Below are 22,926 nucleotides of genomic sequence, written 5' to 3'. Positions count from 1 at the left end.
AAGCTTAACACATAATTTAACAACTGCTGTATAGATTAAAATACTTGTATTTTGTTTTGCAAAGATATTATCAGGATACTAACAACACATTCTACACTCCAAATATGTCATATCTACTGAAAAGGAAATGAAAGATACCAGGGCAATTCTCTCACTGAAACAGAATACAACCGAAATGCAACAGCTATACTTCAAAGTATGTCATTTGAGTCCACATGTAGCAGCAAACTTTGCACAACTTCCTTTACAGCTCTTACAATTTAGAATACACGCTTATTTGCCTAATTTATTGGTAAGACTGAAACTGCACAGAAGTGGAAGCTGCGTCACTTACTAGTGTTCAACTCTACCAACATTAACCTCTCGTGTTGCCTTTACACAGAGCCAAAACTCACTTTCACAATGTTGTACTAAAAAATTTTAGTGAAGACTTAATAGGTATGACAAAATTTACCAACCATAGTTACAGGAGACTTGCAGATCAGCTATTATTCGCAGAATATTGTTCATTTGATTGGATCTTTGTTCATTCTCCATAATGCTGCCTGAAGCGGGATATGCAGAATCAATGTAGATTAAATCCAAGAGGTAAATTCCTGAAACAAACAAATCATCAACCAGCTGATCTAGTGTTTCAAACAGAAACAGTTGCATAATTTTTAATGAATATAACAGTCAGCAACTATTTACCCCCACTGTGGTCTGGGCCCATTAAACAAAGGTGAACTTGGGATTTGCATGTTGAAAGAATTAATAATTAGTGCTCAAGTTCTACACCACCTCTTAAAAAAAGGACAGAAAAGATTTTGCTCATGTGCACTCATATCGGCTAATATCTACTATGCGCAATTTGCAGGACCATAACAGGGACACTAAAAAAAGAGAGAGTGACAGCTGCCACAAACCGCTGATGACGGCACAGGCAGTCTGCACAGAGCTGATAGCAAGCACAACAGCCTCTGGCACAATGAGCAGAGTTCAGCACTGCACTGTAGTGCCTTCTATGTCTGCCATTATGTACTACATTAAGATACTACTGAAAGTTTTGGCTGAGGCTCCAGGCTGCATTTGCTAGAAGACAACAGGAGATTATATTTAGGTTTTGATTATGTGATGATTTAGAAAAGCATAAGGAAAAGGGTTATTTAAATAATTTCTTAATTGAAAAAATGGCATAGTTATTTGCTTAGGCCTGGATTTCTCAGTAAATACAGAAAGATGGTGATTACTGTAATAGCCAAAAATGCTGATTGTTCTTATTTGTTTTGCACCTTTCCAAAGCACTGGTTGACTAGAAAAAATGTCAATTTTGGCTGGTAAAGAAGCATATTATATACAGAAGTCATGTGTGGCAAGGTGTTAGCTATCTTCATCATCCAAAATATACCTATACCCAATGTTTGGTAGGTGGGTATTTTGCAGAATTAGTCTCTGTTGTATGGTACTTTTACCTTTAGAAATTATACAAGAAAGAAAAAGGCAGGCTTAAGGCTGAAATGAATTCACGATACAGCATAACATTTCTTGCATGGTACCCAAATGCTTTTTACCAACACATGCCATTCAGTTTCACACATACCATTATGATTTGTAGCGGCCTTCTTTTACAGAAAGCAATCACAAACGAAGGGGAAAATACTGACTGGGAAGTACCTACAATATACAATCATCAAGTTTGAGAAAACTGAATCATCACTGAGACTGCCTACACAGTTTTAGTTTTTAACTCTGGAAAACTGATAGAATTTTGCAACACAGTCTTGCAAAACTCATGAAAGCTATTATGAAAGCATAATGCAAGGCTCATCCGCTGACTTCAGTAACTAACTGAATGCATTTAAATGAAGATGAGGAAGAGTAACACTCTTGCCTTTTGTGAGGATACTTTAAGCAGTTTTAGTATTCCAATTGTATGAGTGCAGAGAAGGAGTACAGAGGCTCTGAGTGAGTGTGTAAAATTTGTTGTAGGTTTTCTAGCTATGCTCTGTGTTGATCAGGCCTTGGGTGCAGATCATAGCAAGGAACAAAGCTGTAATGCACAGTACTTCATCTCTTAAGGAAGTGGAATAGTTCGTCTGCTGAGGCAGAGTTATAACAATACACTTCGTCATCTCCAGCGTGTCCTTGGCCACAGGGGCAGTCTGTGACTAAGACCTCCTCAAATAAGTGAGGGCAATCACCGTATAAAGGAGACTTGCTGCTCTTTTGCCTCTTCACGGAGCCATGCGACAGCCAGACATACCCAAACTAGACAATACAAGAAAGAAAGTGCAGCTTCATCCATTCTTAAGATAGGTTTTGCTTTTTTTTTTAATTTAAAAAAAAAATCCCATAACTGCACGCTTAATCTGCAGGAAATACAAAGTGCTTAAATTTGTAATCATATAACTTTGAACACAGGTTTACAAGCAATTTATACAAAATTTACACAAACACAAAGCCATTGCTAGTAGTGACAAATAATGATGAAGTGGATGCAACCCAAATACTGTAATACCACTTACAGGAGAAATCGTTTATATACAGTCTTCAATATTCTTACTTCTACTGATAAAACGAAGTGCAGACCAGTTTCTGCTGGATGTGCATTTCAAAAAAGAAACCACAGTTTACATAGTGAACTCAAAGCAAAATATAACTAAGTTCTAGCAGGACTAAATCAATCTTTTTGCATCTCAAAACTTTATGCTTCTGTATGAATTAAAATACAACAACAACAACAACAACAAAAACACATCAAAATATTCCGTGCACAACAATGTATGTCACTTGTTACGATTCTGCTAAGTACTCTAGCATGAAAACTTAGACCAATGGAGGTAGTTCAAAGCAGTAGTCCCTTATCTGATTTTTACACACCATTAATCAACTTCGAGTTGATACAAATATGGTCAAACTATATTTTGTAGCTACGTATTATTTACCTGTTTCAAGACAAAGCTCAAGTAAAATCCACTCTCATCAGCTCCTTTCTCTGCGTATCTTGAAATCCCATGGCTACTGATGTCAAAAATTAGTTAGCAACAGATCATGTTCCATCAAGAACACTTTTATTTAAAAACAAGCTTATCTTCTATTAGGTCTGAAATAGAATCATTCTGAAACTATACTGTAAAAACTTTCTATTGAGGCAGAATCCAATGGAAACAATAGCACATGGCAATAGTAATACACGAGCCCTTGAGACAGCTTTGTAAACAGCAGCTTTTTCAACATTTCAGCATTCAATTCACATCTTCTTCTAGTGGTTCAGTAACAGCACTGTCAGAACATGCTTGTCACAACAAACTAAGATCTATACTTTTCAATTCCTGTGAACTACAGAAAAATGTCTTAAAACATCACAGAACACAAACATTAACTAAAATATTACAATAGTTGTGAATACTGTCGCAGAAGTCTCACTCAACATTCACATCCTCCCAAAATATCCTCTGAAACACCTTCCTCCAAATCAGAGAAGAAATCAAAACCAAACTAAAAGCTCTAAAAGCTCAAACAGAGTATTGCAATCTCAGAAAGTTAACCTCATTTAATTCTTGGCTTTATAGAGTTTTTTTGGCTGCAAATTCAACTAGTAGAAGAAAAGAATATTAAAAAAACAAACGACTATATTAATCCTCTATGTATGTGTTATGGACTGGGTTAAGAAGTGTGCTCCATGTGTTTGCAAACACCTTATGCACTAGGAGTTATTAAGTGACCTGTGGAACATACTGTTTTCCTGTTAGATAAATATTACACAAATAATTGTTTCAGATAAAAGTCGGTATTTCCTGTGAGTGATAACCTCGCTCTTTCTGGATTAACCAGATATAATGATTTTTGAAAACATTCCCAGAATCCCCAAAATTAAAGTTCTATCCCAATAACATTTATTTTTTCTTCATACTATTGTTAATTCACATATGTAATTCTTTTTCTGATCTCAGTCTGCAAAGAAGATGGGTGAAATTAAAACTCAGAAAAGAAGGAGATAAATGTTTGTAAAAGTATTTCACATCTATAAACTCTCTCAGACCTTTTTATAGCAGTACAATGGTATTTTTTTACAGCAGAATTAGCATCTTAGAATTCCAATCTGATGGCATTTTATGCATGCTTCGTGCTGGCATGAATAATCATACGATAACTTAGGTCAGAATGTCAATTTAGTCCAATTTCCTGCTCAAAGCAGGGCTACATCAAAGCTGGAAAAGGTTACTACGAGTCTTGTAAATTTAGGGACTGAAACTCTGAGAAACTTAATCCAGTGCTCCTTAACCATTCTAATAGCAATTTTTCTTTTTGTTTATATCCAATTGTAATTTCCCATGTTACAGCTTGTGACTATTGCCTATTGTCCTTTTGCTGTGCACCTCTGTGAGCAATACGGCCTGTCTTCCTTATAAGCTGCCCCTCCTCGACAACAAAATGTGTAGTAAAAATAATAAATTTGACCCACAGGGCTGGAGAACTGTTCTTCATTTTGCTACCAAACAAAATTAGGAGACTACCAAATGGGAAGTTCTATTGCATGGAAGTAAAGGCACCAACACACTCATGCACAGAACAAAAATCTCTCATCTGATTAATGGGTGAAATCTAGAACCTGACATGGGTTCTTCTACAGCATTAAGACTACCAGTTTAAAAAAACTGAGTAAGAACAGAAAAACTGCATGGTCTAAACAACAATATAGAACAGAAAATTATATCAGATTCACAAATCCTTTTCAAGAAGAAAAAGGTACGTCAGCCTGAGAACTTGACATACGTTGGCTTTTCAGCAAACCCATTATCAGGTGAATGTAAGCAACCTACTATCAAAATTCTCTGGCATAAGTAAGAGCACTACTGGTATCTTCCTGTTTGTTTACTGTTGTTTTCCATTCCACCCACCAAACTCAGCTGAGAACCTCCTCAGGAACACATGATAAAATTCAGATTCTGTAGGAGCACTGTGTTGTAATCTGTAACAACAGCACAGCATTCCAGCGCATCTCACAGACATGTCTAGAATGGTCTCAGATGCAGAATCTGCTGGTGAAGCTCTGCCAGGGAGGGTAGAACCTGACACATTTTATCCTTCCCAAAATGAACTATAGCTTTTCAGGAACATCTTTTTCCCATTTATATAAGTGCTGAGCACAAAAGCTTTGCAAGTTTATAGTTGCTACTCCAGTTCAGAAAATACATACAAATAACATTTTCAGTTCCTCTTAAGCTAGCAAGAAGTCCAATACCCGTTAGAGAAAAGATTTTTGTGTAAGTGTGTTTGGCTCAGACTGCAAGTTATTACAGATCGTCCACATCTCGGGACTCATATTCCCAGTACCTGATTGCCAAGAGGTCTCAGCAAATTCATATTCCTGTGCTATTTGCTCTTTCACCTCTGTTGAAGTCACCTTGAAGCTCCTAATATACAAATGCCAAATTCTTTCCTTGAAAGAGATAATTCTTACTTCCAAAGCTTGAGGTGGGTTAGTAAATGCAGCATCTTCTGAAAGCATGCATGATATACAGATCACATATTCTTTATAAGTCAGTATTCAGAAAATTCACTATAAGATGATAGAGTAGAAAATATTACTGATTTGCTGCAATTGCTACATTCTTCAAGGAAGAAGTCTTAAAGGCACAGGAGCAGGCTGTCCCCATGTGCTGCAAGAGGAACCGGCGGCGAAGATGACTGGCCTGGCTAAACAAGGAGCTCTTGCTGGGACTCAGGAAAAAAAGGAGGGTCTACCACCTATGGAAGAAAGGGCAGGCAACTCAAGAGGAGTACAGGAGTCACGTTAGGTTGTGCAGAGAGGAAATTAGAAAGGCAAAAGCCCAGCTAGAACTCAGGCTGGCCACTGTTATAAGGGACAGCAAAAAATGTTTTTACAAATACTAACAAAATACAACAAAAAGAGGGCCAGGGAGAGTGTCCACCCCTTATTGGATGTGGTGGGGAATATTGCCAACAACGATGAGGAAAAGGCTGAGGCACTTCATGCCTTCTTTGCCTCAGTCTTTCATAGTCAGACTGGTTATTCCCAGGGAAGTCAGCCCCCAGTGCTGGAAGAAAGGGAAGGAGAACGGAATAAACCTCCCATAATCCAGGAGGAAGCAGTTAATGACCTGCTGTGCCACCTGGACACTTACAAGTCTATGGGACTGGATGGGATTCAACAAACAGTGCTGAGGGAACTGGCGGAGGAGCTGGCCAAGCCACCCTCCACCATCTATCAGCAGTCCTGGCTAACGGGGGAGGTAGCAGATGACTGGAGGCTTGCCAATGTAACACCCATCTACAAGAAGGGCCGGAAGGAGGATCCAAGGAACTACAGGTCTGACCTCGGTGCCAGGCAAGATTACGGAGCGATTCATCCTGAGTGCGCTCACTGGGCATGTGAAGGATGACAAGGTGATCAGGCCCAGCCAGCATGGGTTCAGGAAAGGCAGGTCCTGCTTGACCAACCTGATCTCCTCCAATGACCAGGTGACCCGCCTAGTTGATGAGGGAAAGGCTGTGGATGTTGTCTACCTGGACTTTAGTAAGGCCTTTGACACTGTTCCCCACAGCATCCTCCTGAAGAAACTAGCTGCCCATGGTTTGGATGAGTGTGCTCTTTGCTGGATATAGAACTGGCTGAATGGCTGAGTGCAGAGTGGTGGTGAATGGAGTTAAATCCAGTTAACGGCCGGTCACAAGTGGTGTTCCCCAGGGCTCAGTTTTGGGTCCAGTCTTGTTTAACATCTTTATCAATGATCTGGATGAGGGGACTGAGCGCTCCTTCAGGAAGTTTGCAGATGACACCAAGTTGGGTGGGAGTGTCGATCTGCTCGAGGGTAGGAAGGCTCTGCAGAGGGAACTGGACAGACTGGATCAATGGGCCGAGGCCAACTGTATGAGTTTCAACAAGACCAAGTGCGGGGTTCTGCACTTTGGGGACAACAACCCCATGCAACACTACAGGCTTGGGGAGGAGTGGCTGGAGAGCTGCCCAGTGGAAAAGGATCTTGGGGTGTTGGCTGACAGCCAGCTGAACATGAGCCAGCAGTGTGCCCAGGTGGCCAAGAAGGCCAACAGCATCCTGGCTTATATCAGGAATAGTGTGGCCAGCAGGAGTAGGGAGGTGATTGTGCCCTGTACAGGGCACTGGTGAGGCCGCACCTCAAGTACTGTGTTTGGTTTTGGGCCCCTCACTACAATAAAGACATTGAGTTGCTGGAGCATGTCCAGAGAAGGGCAACAAGGCTGGTGAGGGGTCTGGAGAAAAAGTCTTATGAGAAGCGGCTGAGGGAGCTGGGGTGGTTTAGCCTGGAGAAGAGGAGGCTGAGGGGGGACCTTGCTCTCTACCACTACCAGAAAGGAGGTTGTAGTGAGGCAGGTGTTGGTCTCTTCTGCCAAGTAACTAGCGATAGGATGAGAGGCAATGGCCTCAAGTTGCATCAGGGGAGGTTTAGATTGGATATGAGGAAAAATTTCTTTACTGAAAGAGTGGTCAGACATTGGAACAGGCTGCCCAGGGAGGTGGTTCAGTCAGCATCCCTGGAGGTGTTCAAAAAATGTGTAGATGTGGCACTTTGGGATATGATTCAGTAGGCATGGTGGTGTTGGGTTGATAGCTGGACTTGATGATCTTAGAGGTCTTTTCCAACCTATGATTCTATGATTCTATGAAATAAGCATCACTGACTTCTTTGCTTGGTTAAGTGCTACTAATTTTTGGCTCTGTAATTTATGTAAAAAGACAAACAGCATAACCTCCTAGTCTCAGATGCTATTCAGAAAACCCTTACTGACCTCAGTGGTCCCAGAAGAGCAATACTTTACGAATGCAGGGAGAAAATGCTGTACAAAACTGACTGAGTCTGCTGTGAATGCTGTATTCAAATAGACTGAACAGAAATCACTGTACGTGCTCCATTCAGGGATCACTGCAGCTATTGCTACAGTGTGTCAAAAACATTATCTCAGTCTGATTTTTCTTTACAGGATTGCTCAAACGTTTAGGGTCAGCTAAAAGGCAGACTTTAATTTAATATATTCCTAAACTATTCTTTGAGTTGTGCAACGAAGTCAGTGCTTCTTTGTTGCATAACAAAGAAAGGAACATTCTTTTGAGCAGGACAATAACTTGTGCAACATAAAAATCTACCATATTTCCACATTAGATATTCCATATTGTATTTTGAGCATGTTTATAATTAATGACTCCCCCTCCACCCCATGTCTTTTTGCCCTGCCTTGAAAAGAGTACTCTTCGTTTCAGGCAAATAGCTGGCTGGCTCACTTTCGCTCTTCTAGCTTTAGAACATTACATTTTCTCCATAAATTCCAGCTACTGAACCAACAGGAAATGCAACTATGCTAGTCAAGCGCAATTTTTTTAAAAGGGAAGGAAAGCCATTACAATGAAATGCATGGAGCACACCTAAGCAACACACTTCTGAGAGAATTTCAGTATGCTTGCATTAATTATTGATAATAATCAAATCCTTGGAAGTGTATTAAGTTTGTGCAGTGAAAACAAATTATTTTCATGTAATCTTCTAGCAGTAAGTATGCCTACTCTGATTAAAAAAAAAACAAACCCAAAAACCCCAAAATCAAAACTACCCCCCCCCCAAAGCCTGGAAGTAAGATTTCCATCTGGGAAAAGACAAATTCTTTCCTGAAATTAAAATGTTCTTATGTGTTCTCTAGTAATGTCTCATTACTATCATGTAGAGCTATAAGTTACGGAACACAAGAAATACTGTAGCAAATTTAAGAAAAGCCACGTAGCTTACTAAGGTTTTCTTCTTTATAGTTTATGCAAAAAAGGACAAACCTGGCAATTGTTAGATTTTAATAAGTACTGAGTATTTGCATGAGCAAAATCTCGTTCACATGTTGAGTACGCCCCATATTTCACTATCACATAGTTTTGTAGCTCAGATTCTGTCTTGCTGTGGAATTTTGCATATCTCAAGTGCTGTTTGGAGACCTCCATTAATGTTTCTGCTCTGCAACTCAGGAATACTTCATGCGAATCTCTTGCAAGACTTCTTCTCACTAGTGCTGTGCCTACTACATACCTGTATCTTCAGACCTCTGCCATCTCAACAAAAAAGTGGCTCACTGGGTCACACAGGATTATGTCCAGCGTTAGCCAGGCTGCAAGTACCTACCTAATTGCTTTAGTTTTTAGCCTATTCATTCATGCATTCCGGAAAATCCTTCCACTGCTCAGGGAGGAATGGGTGAAGAAATTTTATGAACCGTCATTGAAAAATGAAGAAACTGACATAGAGGCAGTAATATGCAAGAACAAATTTGGTTTGTTATGTATAGTTAATACTTTGCTAGGAAACCATAAGGCCATGACTAAACTGTCTCTCAAGCTCCCACCAACGTGTGAATTTGGACTAAGAAGAAACCATATCCTTTTCACACCACTGACACGATAGATAAGAGAGGCTCCAGAGGCCAAAGGTAATTTGACAACCTCACCAAAACCAGAAAGAATGTTTAGTCCTTATAAAAGAGTGGAACAGAGTTGGATTTACAGCAGAACAACATATAAGCCAACCGGAATTTCCAGTCACACTGGAGTGAAAAAAAAGAAAAAAGATGCTTAGAAATTAGGTCAAGTTCTACAGTCTAGTTTAACTTCCTTCACTGGCCCAGACTTGTTCTTTATAAATTTTCTTCCCATATTAAAAATTAAAAACGCTCTCTCTTGAAGAAGTAATATATCTCATAGACATGAACATAGTTTATAAAGGAGAGGTTCATATGACTCAGATGATCTTAACGCTTTTAGCATAAGACCAATTGGGGGTATTTGTTGCTTTGTCTAAAAATGTACCTTCTAAAAGCCATTCTGAATTTATCTCCGTTTCCATCTCTACACATATCTATCTCTACAAAGACAGAACTGTGTACCATTAAAAGTTACGTATGTTTTATTTGTTCTATTTTCTAACAAAAATAGCCTCAATTATTGTCATCTGTATTAGCAGTTTGGGGTTCTGGACCTATGCTTCTACTTCTCTCAACTACAATAACACCCCCAGCCAAAAGATGAGTGATGTTTAGAAGAAGAGGGAGTGACTGAGTTTGCCTTCTCTGTACGCTTTGAGTACAGCTCTGTCAACTTACCTATAGCAGTATATTTCTGTCTCTGTTCACATGCTTGGAAACTGCAGAAAATTAGATTTTCACTTAAGAATATTAGCTGAAAAGGCCAGCATGGTTAGTTTTGCATATTTACACATTATTGCGGACAATATTTTGTATCTCAGAGACCACAGTTAATTCCCCAACAGATTGCCTATTGATAACTATCACCAGAGTTATTTCTGATGGTTGCTGGTGCTTGTTGTCATGTCTATGTTAAAAATCCTACAGCATTATCCTTTCCATTTATCGCTCCTTACATGTTGCCTAGCTTCCACATCCCCATATTTCCTCAGCTTTGCAGGAAGACTAGCAGTCTCTGCCAAGCCAGCGAGTGAACTGCATGTACGTCTACCCCGTAAGTAACCCACTGAATGACCTGAGCTTGACTTAAAAAAATAACCTAGAAGAAATCATCTCTCCTTTGGGCACAAGGTTTTGCCCAGCGTGGCCTGAACACAGCTTGCTCCGCTCCTGTATGCTCATTCCACTCTCTCACTCTCCCTTCAGGTTTCTTGGTTTGGATCTGACTGGTCTTTGCTGCTTGTAAGCATGCCTGGGTTAACAAAGTATATACAAAAGCAGAGGTGGGGGAAAAAAAAACCCCACACAAAATAAGACAGACTTAATCCATTTAGAAGACAATTTCCTACAGGTTTGTCAAGATCAAGATCAGCAACATCTGCTGCTCCTTTGGCTTGTCTCACTCTTGTGAAAGTTATGGGTACACATACTAGTTTTTACATCCCATAGCAGATTTCACATCTCTCAGATCTCACATAATACTGGAGAGATATAAACTAGATAGACATAAAGAGCACCTTGGTCCTGCTTGTATCTGCTTTGTTTCCATATTCCAGTCTTACTTACATTTTCAGTGGGAAAAAATGACAACCCAAAACCCAATTCCTATTTTCAGCTCTTCTGAACTTACCTATTATAAGGGGTCTAACCATACCAGGAGCTGCTTCAGCCATCATCCAACACATAAGAGTTACTAACATTTACACACTGCCAACATGGACCATGCACCTTACACATCATAATGAAGGAAAAGACCCCAATTTCCCCAGTACTGGAATGCCTCTGTAGCAATTCAGTGCTGAGTAAAACCAGACTGAGTCACCAAGATTTCGCCGTGACCTGAAGATCCTGCATAGATTTAGATTCCATATAGCAATTCTTCACTGTCCCCTCTTGTCAACTAGCATATCAAAACACAGTTAAAGAGTGTAAAAATTCTATTTGTTCAGAGCCTCTACACTGCAACATGCCTTATGGCAGCCTGGTTCAAGGCTACTTTCTAGCTATATTGAGCAAGTTTGCAGCTATTCTCCTTGATACCAAGGGTATAAACACCCTCTCGATCTGTATAAGTGGTCATAACCATTTCTTCAGGACACACAAGCAACAAAAAGGATGGGGCAGGGGGAGGATTAGCACAGTCCTGTAAATTCCAAATAAAAAGTGTAAGGAGATGGGCTTTTTGTGGGTAGTGGGATGCAGGAAGAAAGAAACTGAACTAATGAATGCCAGTAAAAGATTAAACTGAATGCAACATGCTGGAATGTAACAGAACGTATTCTTTGTAAATACACATCAAGCTACACCTTTTCAATGGTGTTCCTCTCCCTCACTTCATTTAAAGCAAACAGGGCAATCAGGTTTTTACGATTTTTTTTTTTGTGTTACCAGCCTTCATCTGGGCAGTGGCATTTTGAACTCCTCTATATATACATTGTGATAATATGAATAGATGAGAAACAGTTTATTTTGCTCAGAGGAATCACAAAATTATTCCCTTCAGTAAAAGACTTTAAGACTTGCTTCTCAAAGGATAGGCTCGGGGTTGCCATATGCCAAAGAAAACACACAGCATTAGCTTTTCAAACCTTGGCTTACGTTTCTGCTACTGTGCACTGAAAAAAAGCTCTCTAACATGTGAAGCCATCAGGATATTTTCCAGGGGGTGAGCTCATGGGCAGCTGCTTCCACAGGCAAAACATTTTCCAGTGATACTGACTTTTCTCCATTGTTACTAGAACTGATTTTGCAGCTGGATATTGTTTGTGGACAACACAGTATTCATTAGTTTATGGTATCATGGAAATAATAACACAGACTAAGGAAAACCATAGCCAAATAATCCAGAACTAAATTTATCAATGGAAATCACACTATGTAAAGGCAGCCTATTACTTTTAAATTGGCAAAAAGAACTAGAATACTTAGCTCTTAAATTTTTATTGCAGAGCTCAAACAAATCAGTAATATTACAGACAGTTTAAAGACAGGGAAACTGAAGTACAACAAAATAGCAACCCTGAAATGTAGCAGTCAGTGCTGCCCAGATCTTGCATTTCGAGTGCTCCATCCACCAGACAACAACTTCCAAGGCTCAATTTTATTGAAAAAGTATTTATGAAGAACTGCAGTGCTCGGCAGGATGCCAACCTCAGCCTGTATATTTGTGTCTTGATTCACAGTTAAGCTTCTCATATTATTTCTTTACTCAATACTCAAGGCTTCTGAGAAAGTAACGCTGAGGCAGATAATAAATAGGCATGCTTCAGAGCTGATAGGTACTAACAATATGCTCTCAAGAAAAATAATCCTAAACCTTCTGAAACGAGTGGTGATTCAGCTTCACCCAATTCTGATGAATCTCAGCTCAAGCACATAAGCTTTGAAATTTTCATGAACAGCTATGGTGTGTGATTTGTTCCTCACTAAGACACAATGAAAGAGAAAATACTTTCAGTCTAGTAAATCACATATACAAAGTTATACCAATAAGAAAAGCTGGGATGGTATTACTTTAAACCGCAGTAGCAGAAACAAATGGAAATCTGTTTTTTAAGGCATCTGCCTGAAAGTCAGAAAATCTGAGTTCAAATTTTCTGTTCTATCACAGATTTCTTTGACATGGGCAAGTTCTTGTTATCCTCTATTTTCCACAAGTTCAGTGAGAGAGATAGCATTTTCATGTCAGAAAGACCTCATGAAAATAAATACTATGACTTAAAAGACTTAACAGAGGTGGGGTTTAAGTTTGTTATAAAAAATATGTAACAACATGCAGCCTGTAGAAGTAGCAGCACCATTTATTCTTAACAATTCAGAATTTCAAATCTCTTTTGGGGGTTTATGACAATTTGCAGACACAAGCTATAATACAAAACTTAGAGCACCTAAAATTGTCTCAGAAATACACACTGTTGCAAAACTGGTGGTAAAAAAACAGTGCAGATAAACATTGAAAACTTGCATCGTTCTCAATGGTGTCTTTTTTTTTTTCTTTACTCTTTTTTATAATGGATTTAAAACTATCCTGTGAAATTGGAGGGCTAACAAACCCAAAATTAAGTGGTTAAAGCACACAACTACTGTATACTTCACATATACTTTAGTGCATAGTGCTCTGCTAAGGGTCCGGGCAATTCTGCAAATGCAAATAAGTTAGGAAACAGCTGCTGTATAGCATTTTTGTTACTCAGATATTCACTACTTGGCAACAAATAATAATCAGCTGATGGGGAAGTATTTCAGATTAGCCTAGGGACTTCAATTTGTTATTCTTACTTAACATTTTGATCAAGTATTGTAATAATCTTCCACATTGCTTTGGTAAATTGTACTATTACTGTGACAACCACAAACATACGCTATAAGAGGAGGAAAAATAAAAAAAGTTAAATGTTTTCATGGACAAATGTAATTCTCTGCTTATCACACACACTTTCTAAAGATATTCACAACTCAGAAGCCCCTGAATGCACATATGCTGCAATGTAATGTGGATGCCTGGATACAGAGCATTCTTCTAGTCTTCTAGTACAGGAAGCAGTGTCTACAGGACACACAGTAACTGGCATGCGTAACAGAAAGGAGCCTATGGAAAGTAATTATTTTCCATTTTTTTCTCCCCAAAAGTTGAATGATGACACTGGTTTGATAGGAAAACCAGAAGAGACAAAAATATGTTTCCAATTTGTAGTCAGTTATATTTATGAAAGCCTCTTCCCACATACAGTAGTGTGGTTGTATCACATTAAATAAAGCAGAGGACAGGGAGAAAGCAACTTATCAATTAACTAAGCAGTAGAAAGTCCAAATCACCACAGTCAGCAGTCTGTAAAACCAAAGAAACCATTCTTAGGAGATTAGCTCATAGTCAGAAAAGCCAAAAGTTTTGTGGTATCATTGGTTTCAAGAAGACTGGATATTTTCCGTGGACTAAGGGCTGGAAAATTTTTCTACAAAACCAAATGTATATACTGGTTAACCTTGGTAGGACTTGGAGTACTCTAAAAACAACTGAAGACAAATCTTTGCCAAGGCAACAATACGTGATCTGTAATACATATTGCTGGCAGTGGCCAAGTGAATGAGATCACTCATAGGAAAGTAAAGGTGGGGTTATGACCAGGTTTATCACTTCTATCTGATGCCAGCTAGCCAGAACATAAGCATCAGTGTCACACACGCACAAATGCAGAACTATAATGAGGCTGAGCCAAAAAGACAAAAAACTCTCAATTAAAAAGATTTGTATAGTTTTCACTTGTACAGTTCCAAATTACAAAACAGCCATTCCTGCCATTCTCAGGCATCTTCCCGTGCATATTATCAGTCTAGTGAGAGTGTGAATACTCAACACCAGAAAAACTTTTTTTTCCAAAAACACAGGTAAAACCAATGCCTGTAATGATGTTGCTAGAAAGTTACTAAGAGGGGAAGTAGCTAATATGATTGCTTTCCGGAATATTATTTCAACACAAGGATGAACTGAAAGACATATTTTCTGTATTTGCCAGTCTTTTTGTTATCATTATTTTTGTTGTTGTTGTTTTGTGAACATTCATTTACATGAAAGGGAAAACAATTACGGCTTCAAACCACATCACTCTCTTTGAAAGACAGAAGTCACAAGAAGCATCTTAAAAATGTATCAACAATAGAATGTTCCTTATACAAAGCCTCATATAAGTAAAGTAAAAAGGGAAACTTTAAAAATACGTGCCTTTCTTAAGTTACAAATATATTAATTAGAGCTTTAAATAATTATTTAAATTGCTTTAAAGCATTTTAATGCTGGTTGCTGCAATAAGTCGCCAAAATTAGCTTTACATGAAAACATGGACCATAACTGTTTTCATGTTGAAACTGTAAACTATACAATTCATTAACTTTTCAGCTTGTGATAGGCCTGAGAACCTCTGCTTATTATCTATACTTTCAATAGGGAGGCAGATGCAGATTTGCATATGTATACTTAAAGCAGAGTCTCAAAACTGTTCCCCAGTGTGGCTTCATTGGAAAGTATTTGGAGTATAGCCTCTGTCTACATTTCTTGTTAAAACAACAAAGCTGCTTGGCAAAATCCACACTAACACTACAAACACTAAAACATGGATTGTACTAAATCCAAATAACTACTGAAGTATCTTATTTATTGCTTCTGTTCGCACACAGAAATGTATTTGTGACAAGATGTCCCAAGAGAGACATTAAACAGTTACAAGATGGTCCCATGGATGACCATCAAAATGACTACAGTGTTGGAAAACTTGTCATAGGAAGAAAGGTTAAAGGAATTGAGTTTGTTCAGCCTAGAGAAGCAAAGGTCCACGAAGGGAATCTAACCAGTCTTCCAGTACCTAAAAGGTAGTTATAAAGAAGATGGAAATACTCTCTTCAGAGTGACACACAGCAACAGGACAAGAGGCGATGGGAGAAATTCTGTCTATGTATAAGCAAAAAGTCTTCACTGCGAAAACAATTAAATATTGAAATAGATTCCCCAGAGGAGGAGTGCAACATCAATTCATGGAAATATTCAAGATTTGGCTTGATAGGACCCTAGATAACCTAACCTATGGCCCTGCTTTCAACAGAAGGTTGGACCAGATGATCTCCAGAAGTCCCTTCCAGCCACGACTATAACTGTTCTATGACAAATGGGATAAATGTGCTAGCACATGCCTACACATCTATTACTGCAGGACAGTTTGGAGTACACCAGTTATATGGACTAACTGGTCGTAGCAAGGCTATGCATGTACAAGCAGACAACTAACACTGATTTTAACTGCGAATAAAGCAAGTACTTCAAGCAGTCTCTTGTATCATGAGATATAAGCAAAATTAACCTTGTAAAAATGTACAGTTGGAGAGAGCACCTTGTTTTGGCTCAATCAACCTCAGCAACATCAACTAACAAAATTAAAATTTGATGCTGGTAGGATACACATTTAAATAAGTTGTAAAACTACTCTGGTGAATAAGCAAGAATGCATTAACAACTATTTTAATTAGAGATAATCAGCACCAGCAGTGTACCTGAAACTGCTACATCTTATGTTGAGCAAAAAGTGCAGTATGCATAGCATGCAAGCCTGCAAAATTTTTTGACCTGAAATGGGAATATATGAAACAAAACCCCAAAGCTGTTCTGTACCAGGCTGTTTTCTAGATCATATGTAATTTCTTAATTGAAGCAAACTAACTCCTTCTCACACCAATAATCATTCATATGCTTACTATACAAACATCACTTCCTCTCTTTTCTGGTTTCAGAATGAGAAAACAGTACTGGAGGGCCACATTACCACTCTGGACTTTTCTATACCTGGAAAGTACAGACAAACTATTTTGGAATATTTACTCTGGAACAGGTAGTCTAATACAGGCCCAGCATTCCTCAAGAATGATCACATCCAAATCGAGACGTTCACTGGAATAACTACTTTAGTCAGTTTTCAGTGTAGACAGCATTCACTTGAATAAAACTGAGGGATCATTCAGGCGAATGTACTTCACGGGTTCAAAAACTGTGTCAATGTAACCCCCCTGCATAGCGTAACTCTAATTTACAACTCTACTTGCATTACTCAAACAGAAAATCCCAAATAATTCAATAACTGGAGTAAACATTCTGAAAATTATTGTACTTAATGGCAAACAAGAAGATGTTCTTGCAAACAACAACAGGTACTAAGTACAATTAGTAAGAAAAAAAAGTCAAAGAAGTTGTAGCTTGTTGCCTCTGTCAGAACACCATCTAAAATCAGTTTATAACTATATTTTAAAAAATACAATACTTCCATAAAGTATCAAAAGATTTGTTCCAAGTGACACAGTAATAGCAAATACTTTTTTAAAAAATGGGTAACAATAGTAATGGAAACTACTTTGCCATTATTATAGTATGTGCATGAGTACAAAAGCAGTTCCACTCACAAGCCACAGCTTCGACAGCGGGATATAAGCAACTACATTATTCCTAAACAAGTCCTTGATTCCACCCTCTGCCAAGAGCATTTCCTATACTGTTCTGTTTCTTTTGGCTCCCTCTGTACCTGAAAAAAGAAATTATGATCACCAGCTTGAGAAAAAGGATTCAGATCACACTGCCTTCTCAGAAGCTGAAACATCTATTTAAGTCTTAGCTGCTAACTTGAATACAGCAACTCTTTAGATATCCCTGATCTGACCTACAAAGAGAAAAGTAACTCTCTAGCCATCAATGACTTTTAAGAAAGTAACATTACAATTTTATTCTTAAGGTCGATTATAACATGCAGTTTGCAAGAAACATTGCTTATTAGCGTGCCGCCTTATAAAATGCAATGTTACCACGTGCACAGAGGTGGCAACCAAACAAAATACAGTTAATTTTCCAAAAGGCTTTAAAGGTAAGCTTTTAATGTCTACTTGGCAGTAGCGAGGCCGTATATGGAATACTGCAGTAGAGTCCTGCTGCACCTCTGTACAGGACAGATGTTAAACTGGAGAGAGGTCAGCACAGGACCGCTGAAATGGCCTGGGAGCAGGAGCACTTGACGGAAGAGGACAGGCCTAAACAACTAGGCTTGTTTAGCCTGGAGAACAGACTGGGCCAGAGGCGCATAACATAACTGCGGTTATTTTCCTAACAAAAAGGAGTGTGTGGGGGAGTTGTAGAGAACAGAGAGAGATTTTTCTCAGAGATGCACTGTGACAGGACAAGAAGCAACTGACACAAGCTGCAGCAATGGAAATTCCCACTAGAATAGGGAAAAAAAAGATCTGAAAATAACAACTTCAAAAAAATCACTTTAAGGACTACACCATTGCCCAGAAAAGCTGTGAATCCCTATCTCTGGAGGTTTACAAAACTCAGCTGGACAAGGTCTTGAATAACCTAATCCACTTCTTAAGTTAGCCCTGCACTGAGCAGGAGGCTGAACCAGATGATCTCCAGAGGCCCCATTTTCTGTGCAATTTTTTCCTATCCTCTCTAACTTCCCAATACGGCTATGGAACTGGCCTGTGCACTGTACTATATGCATGCGGACAAAAACCTAGATAGAGAATACCAGTCGTGACAGATATTTTAGCAGATCATGCCCTTAATAAATACTATACTTTTTACAGTAATATGAAGGTGAAAAATGCTATTTGTAAAATGTATATTTAGGTAAAATGTAAATATGCTGTATGGCATCACTTCAGCATATGCAAATGAAATAGCTGCACAGTACAAAAACATATTCTTTCTTAATGCCACGAAATTAATTTTACTTTTGGTGTGTGCATCAAAAAGGAATCAAAATTATTTTCACACAATTTACAGGAACAGCACTCAAAAGAATCTAAGTAGGAAATTAAATACTAGTCTACCCCTTTCGCTCTAGAGGCCTACGTTAGTCAAAATCTAATCCCCCACTAAACATTCCTCTCAGTTTTTGGAGTCAAAGAGTAAGAAATGTGCATCTTGTAATTAAGTGCATGTGTTTTGTTACAGAAAATCTGTAACCAGTATCAATGAAAACCAACATTTAACAGAGACTTGCATTAACAAAAAAGATGCACCAAATGAATAATAATACATTTTACAAAAACAGCTTCCTCGAGCTACTCACCTGTCTGGTTCATCAAATTGTTTCTGGTCTTACCATGGTCACACAAAGTGTATCAAGTATGTAGACCTGACTTAGTTCCTGACTTAGAACTGTCCCATTAATGAGAGCTATAAGAAATGAGAAAATACTCATACAGCCACCTGCTATTTAAGCCTGAAGCCTGAGCTTCATTTGCTAATCAGAAGAATAATAGTAATTTGCTTCTTTAATCGAAAGCTCAACACTGAAACATTTACCTCAGGCAGAGCACTCTGCTAACTTAAACCGTTAAATTGCATTTCATTTTTCATATTTCACATTGTTTTCAATTTTTTTCCAGAAATAAAGGAAAAGAAATAGTCTTTCTGTGGAAGAAAATACATCACTAACAAAAGTGCCAATGCTTTTAATTGCAGTGGTATCACTTCTATGAGTGTAACAGACATAGTCTAGCCTTTTCAAATTTCATTAACCTTCCTGTGCTTTCTCGGGTCTACCATGGCAGCGTTTATATGTACAGAGTCCTGTTCTCCAAAAAGACTTTAAACTATCTAATGGGTAACATCAGTCCTGTTAGGAATACAAAGAATGTAATAGTGACTCAATAGGACAAGCATTTTCTACTAATGCTTGGCAGAGACAGTGCTTCTACAGTAACATTTCAGCATGATTAAAAATTCACACATTTCAAAGGTAATGAAAGTAATACAATTTCAGTGAACTGACATTTCAGTTTGACAGCTGATTTAAAGCGCTTCAGAGAAAACAAAAAATTCCTAAAAGACATTCTTTCTTACCTTTTGATACATCAAATGATCAACAGAGCAGCCTACCATCATGTTGCATCCCACGCAAAGACTGTATCTGATCTGCATAAAGTTTTGCTCTTCTTCACTCAAGCACACTGGTGACCTCAAAAGAAAACCTTTTAGTAGCAGGGCTGCTAATTCAAAGAGCCACTCAAAGAGTCTCTGCAAACATTTGAGACTTCTCAGCAAGTCACTATTCACCTGCATCACCAAAGAAACCCATTTAAATCAACTAACTCACTTTCAGCCATTCCTCTCATCTATGTTAAATGAAAGAAATAAAACATTACCATTGCTTCGGACTTAGCTATCCCAAAACTAAAAGCAGGAAACAATCCCATGGTGCTTCCTGAATAACCTCACCCTAAATGGATGACTGGAATTAATCATTCCACCTTTGTCACTGTAGCAATGAAGCTTAATACAGAAAAACAAGTGCAACGTAAACCAACTTTCAAAATAAGATACCAGTGCATGAAAGTTACCAGTAATTCATCTGGAATTCTGTTCAGGAATTTATGCCCAAAATCACCTCTGACTCATGCAAGTAACTGTTATCCACTGAAACAGTCTAAAAAATTCTGAAGGTATCTGGAGCTTCCTAGCAAAGCTTTCCCTCTGAACAAATCAGATGTTCTCAAAAGTACTGCCTTTTTTTTTCTTCATTTTTCCCCAAAACCCAACTATTTCCTAATGCTTTTCCCATGAATCAGGAAAAACACATTACAAAGATTAAATATTGTAATAGTGACTCATTTCAACATTTTTAAACATGTTCTCCAGTGTCAGAAAGCAAAGAATGCTTTGAAAAAGAATATAGGAAAAAGCAGAGGTACAACAGTTATCTTCCAGATGTAGCTTCCTGTCAGCAGTGAGCTGTGGTTTAGGGACTTCCTGAGACAGATCTTCTATAAACACTTTTGTGTTTAAGCCTAGGTGATATTTTTTCTTTACAACATTTCTTCTCTGAATCTGTCTGTTAATTCTTTCTTTTTCCTGCTATTCCTACAAGCACTTTTTTTTTTTCATTTTTGGTTTCAAAAAATCTTGTGGCAAATGAATTCAGCAATTGAACTGCACACTGTTTGAAAAACTAATCAGTTTTATTTCTCAGTCTGCCTTTTTAAGATTGGCACAGTCTTATGTATTCTGTTTACCTTGAGCTTCTGATCACTGACTCAAAGTTAACTTCTATGACCAGTACAGTATTTTCACCAGTTCTGAAAGACAAGTCTAACAGTAGACCACTCCTTGCTGACTGAATTACTCCAGTGAAGACAACTGTCAGCTTTCACAGCCAGAAATAACTGGCCATTAGTTTCCTACTATTAGTGGGATCTGTTATTCTCCAGTCATGGATTTAAATATAAGCTGATCTCCGAGATTCTCAGTATGAAAAGAAAATAGAGCAACTATGAAATGGTTTGAAAATCACATCATTCAGTCTAATGCCTTTAACAAACCCAATGAATGCCACTTCATACTATTACAAACCCAAGGAAAAGGCATTCCCATTTGGTCCAAGCAGAATGCCCACACAAAGGCTAATCCCGCTTTTCTCTTCAATCCTTCCCAAAGAACACCTAGTGTTATCCACACAATTCAGATACCCTACAAGCACTTGTCACAGCCAAATAAAAGCCCCCTGTCACCTACCAAAAATAGACAAAACTGCAACGGACTGAAAAAATAAGGCGGCTTTGTCATACACAATTTGGAATGACCCATTACAAAAGTTTCCAGGAACAGGCTATTTACATAGCTTTAAAAAGATAAAAAAGTACTCAGCACTTAATCAGAAGGTTGATCTGTGTAATAATATGTTGTTTCTTATTCAGAAAAGAGAATGATCAAAGAAATAGGGTTTGGGTATTTTTGCTCTTTCGAGTATTTTTATTTATAATACGATTATCTGTAAGAAAACATTAATGATTAAAAAGCATGCCACAAGAGAAGTCTCTATCTAGTCTCCTTCGTTGGGTAACATTTTTAGGCACTTATTTAAGTGCTCTAAAACCAATGGAGCTTAAGTATATGTTAAAGAGCTTAAAAGTGACTATGGATGATTTATGAATATGGTCTGAAATAAAGAACTTTATCCCTGGTAAATCTTGTACTTCCAAGAACCTTGGTGCTCTGGGGCATAACAGAAGCTAGAAACCTGTATTTTCCTACAAAAGCAAAGATTCTGAAAATGTTCATTTTAAAATGAAAATGAAATACCCAACTCAAGTAGTATCCTAGGTAAGGAATTGCCCTCCTAGCACTGTAAGTAGTTGGGAGTTTGAGAAATTAGTCAACATAGGAAGCATTCACCTCAATATCTTGATACTTTGATATCTCGGCATCTCCTGCCAACCCATTCCCCTCACCCTTCCTGCTCCCTCCTTCCCTCCCTTGAGAAGCTCTGTGTATCTGTAGGCTGAATGGGCACCTTGGAAATGAGGGAGTGTGAATCGCAGGTAAGTTGGAATAAAATTTATTTGGCCTATTGCTAAATCTGTCAAAAAGGAATAGAATTATCACATTCTGGTTCAGTTAAACCAGATTTTTCAGTATAAAACTAGTGCACTGGAAAAGCTTTGGACTGCTTTAATCCCAAGTATCCAGACTATGCTACTTAATAGCACTGAAATGACCACTTCAGTCCCCAGTTTTGTGTCCTCGCTCTTTACATATAGAAAGGAGTAAGCTTTTGAGTTAAATTATAAAACAATGATAACATAACGACAGTAACTAATAAGAGGCATTAATATTCCCTGCAGAAACCCCAGGCCATACAGTACAGGTACAAGAAACTTTAAAAGCCTAAGGCGTACCGAATTACTAGTATAGTATAGTGAGAAGTGTTTTTTTTCCTGACATAGCAGACATTCACTTTTATGATGGAAATAATCTATTATTAGAATAGCCACTACTTGTCCACGTTTTAAGCTGAACAGAAATGGAGTTTGTTTTAATCTACTATCTTTAAACCTCTTTATTTGTCCTTTGATTAAATCTTCTCATATGAGTTTCCGCTCTTCAAAACCCAAAAATCTTTAAAACTACTTGAAAAACTATGAACAAATACATTATTCCAGTATGGTATAGCTTTC

General features: G+C 38.2%; 1 protein-coding gene across 2 annotated transcripts in view; it reads right to left on the bottom strand.

Annotated features, from left to right (window-relative positions):
• Positions 1-22,926, bottom strand: part of RALGPS1 (Ral GEF with PH domain and SH3 binding motif 1) — a 129,506-nt gene that overhangs the window by 42,195 nt on the left and 64,385 nt on the right. For both annotated transcript variants that reach the window (XM_075439275.1, XM_075439276.1), the window contains one exon: positions 459-596. In XM_075439275.1, the coding sequence (XP_075295390.1) occupies positions 459-596 (138 nt within the window). The remainder of the gene's footprint in view (positions 1-458; positions 597-22,926) is intronic.

This window comes from Opisthocomus hoazin, chromosome 19, assembly GCF_030867145.1.
Source record: "Opisthocomus hoazin isolate bOpiHoa1 chromosome 19, bOpiHoa1.hap1, whole genome shotgun sequence".
In the NCBI taxonomy this organism is placed as follows: Eukaryota; Metazoa; Chordata; class Aves; order Opisthocomiformes; family Opisthocomidae; genus Opisthocomus; species Opisthocomus hoazin.
The sequence above is the reverse complement of the archived record's forward strand: the minus strand, read 5'-3'. Positions and strand labels throughout refer to the sequence as shown.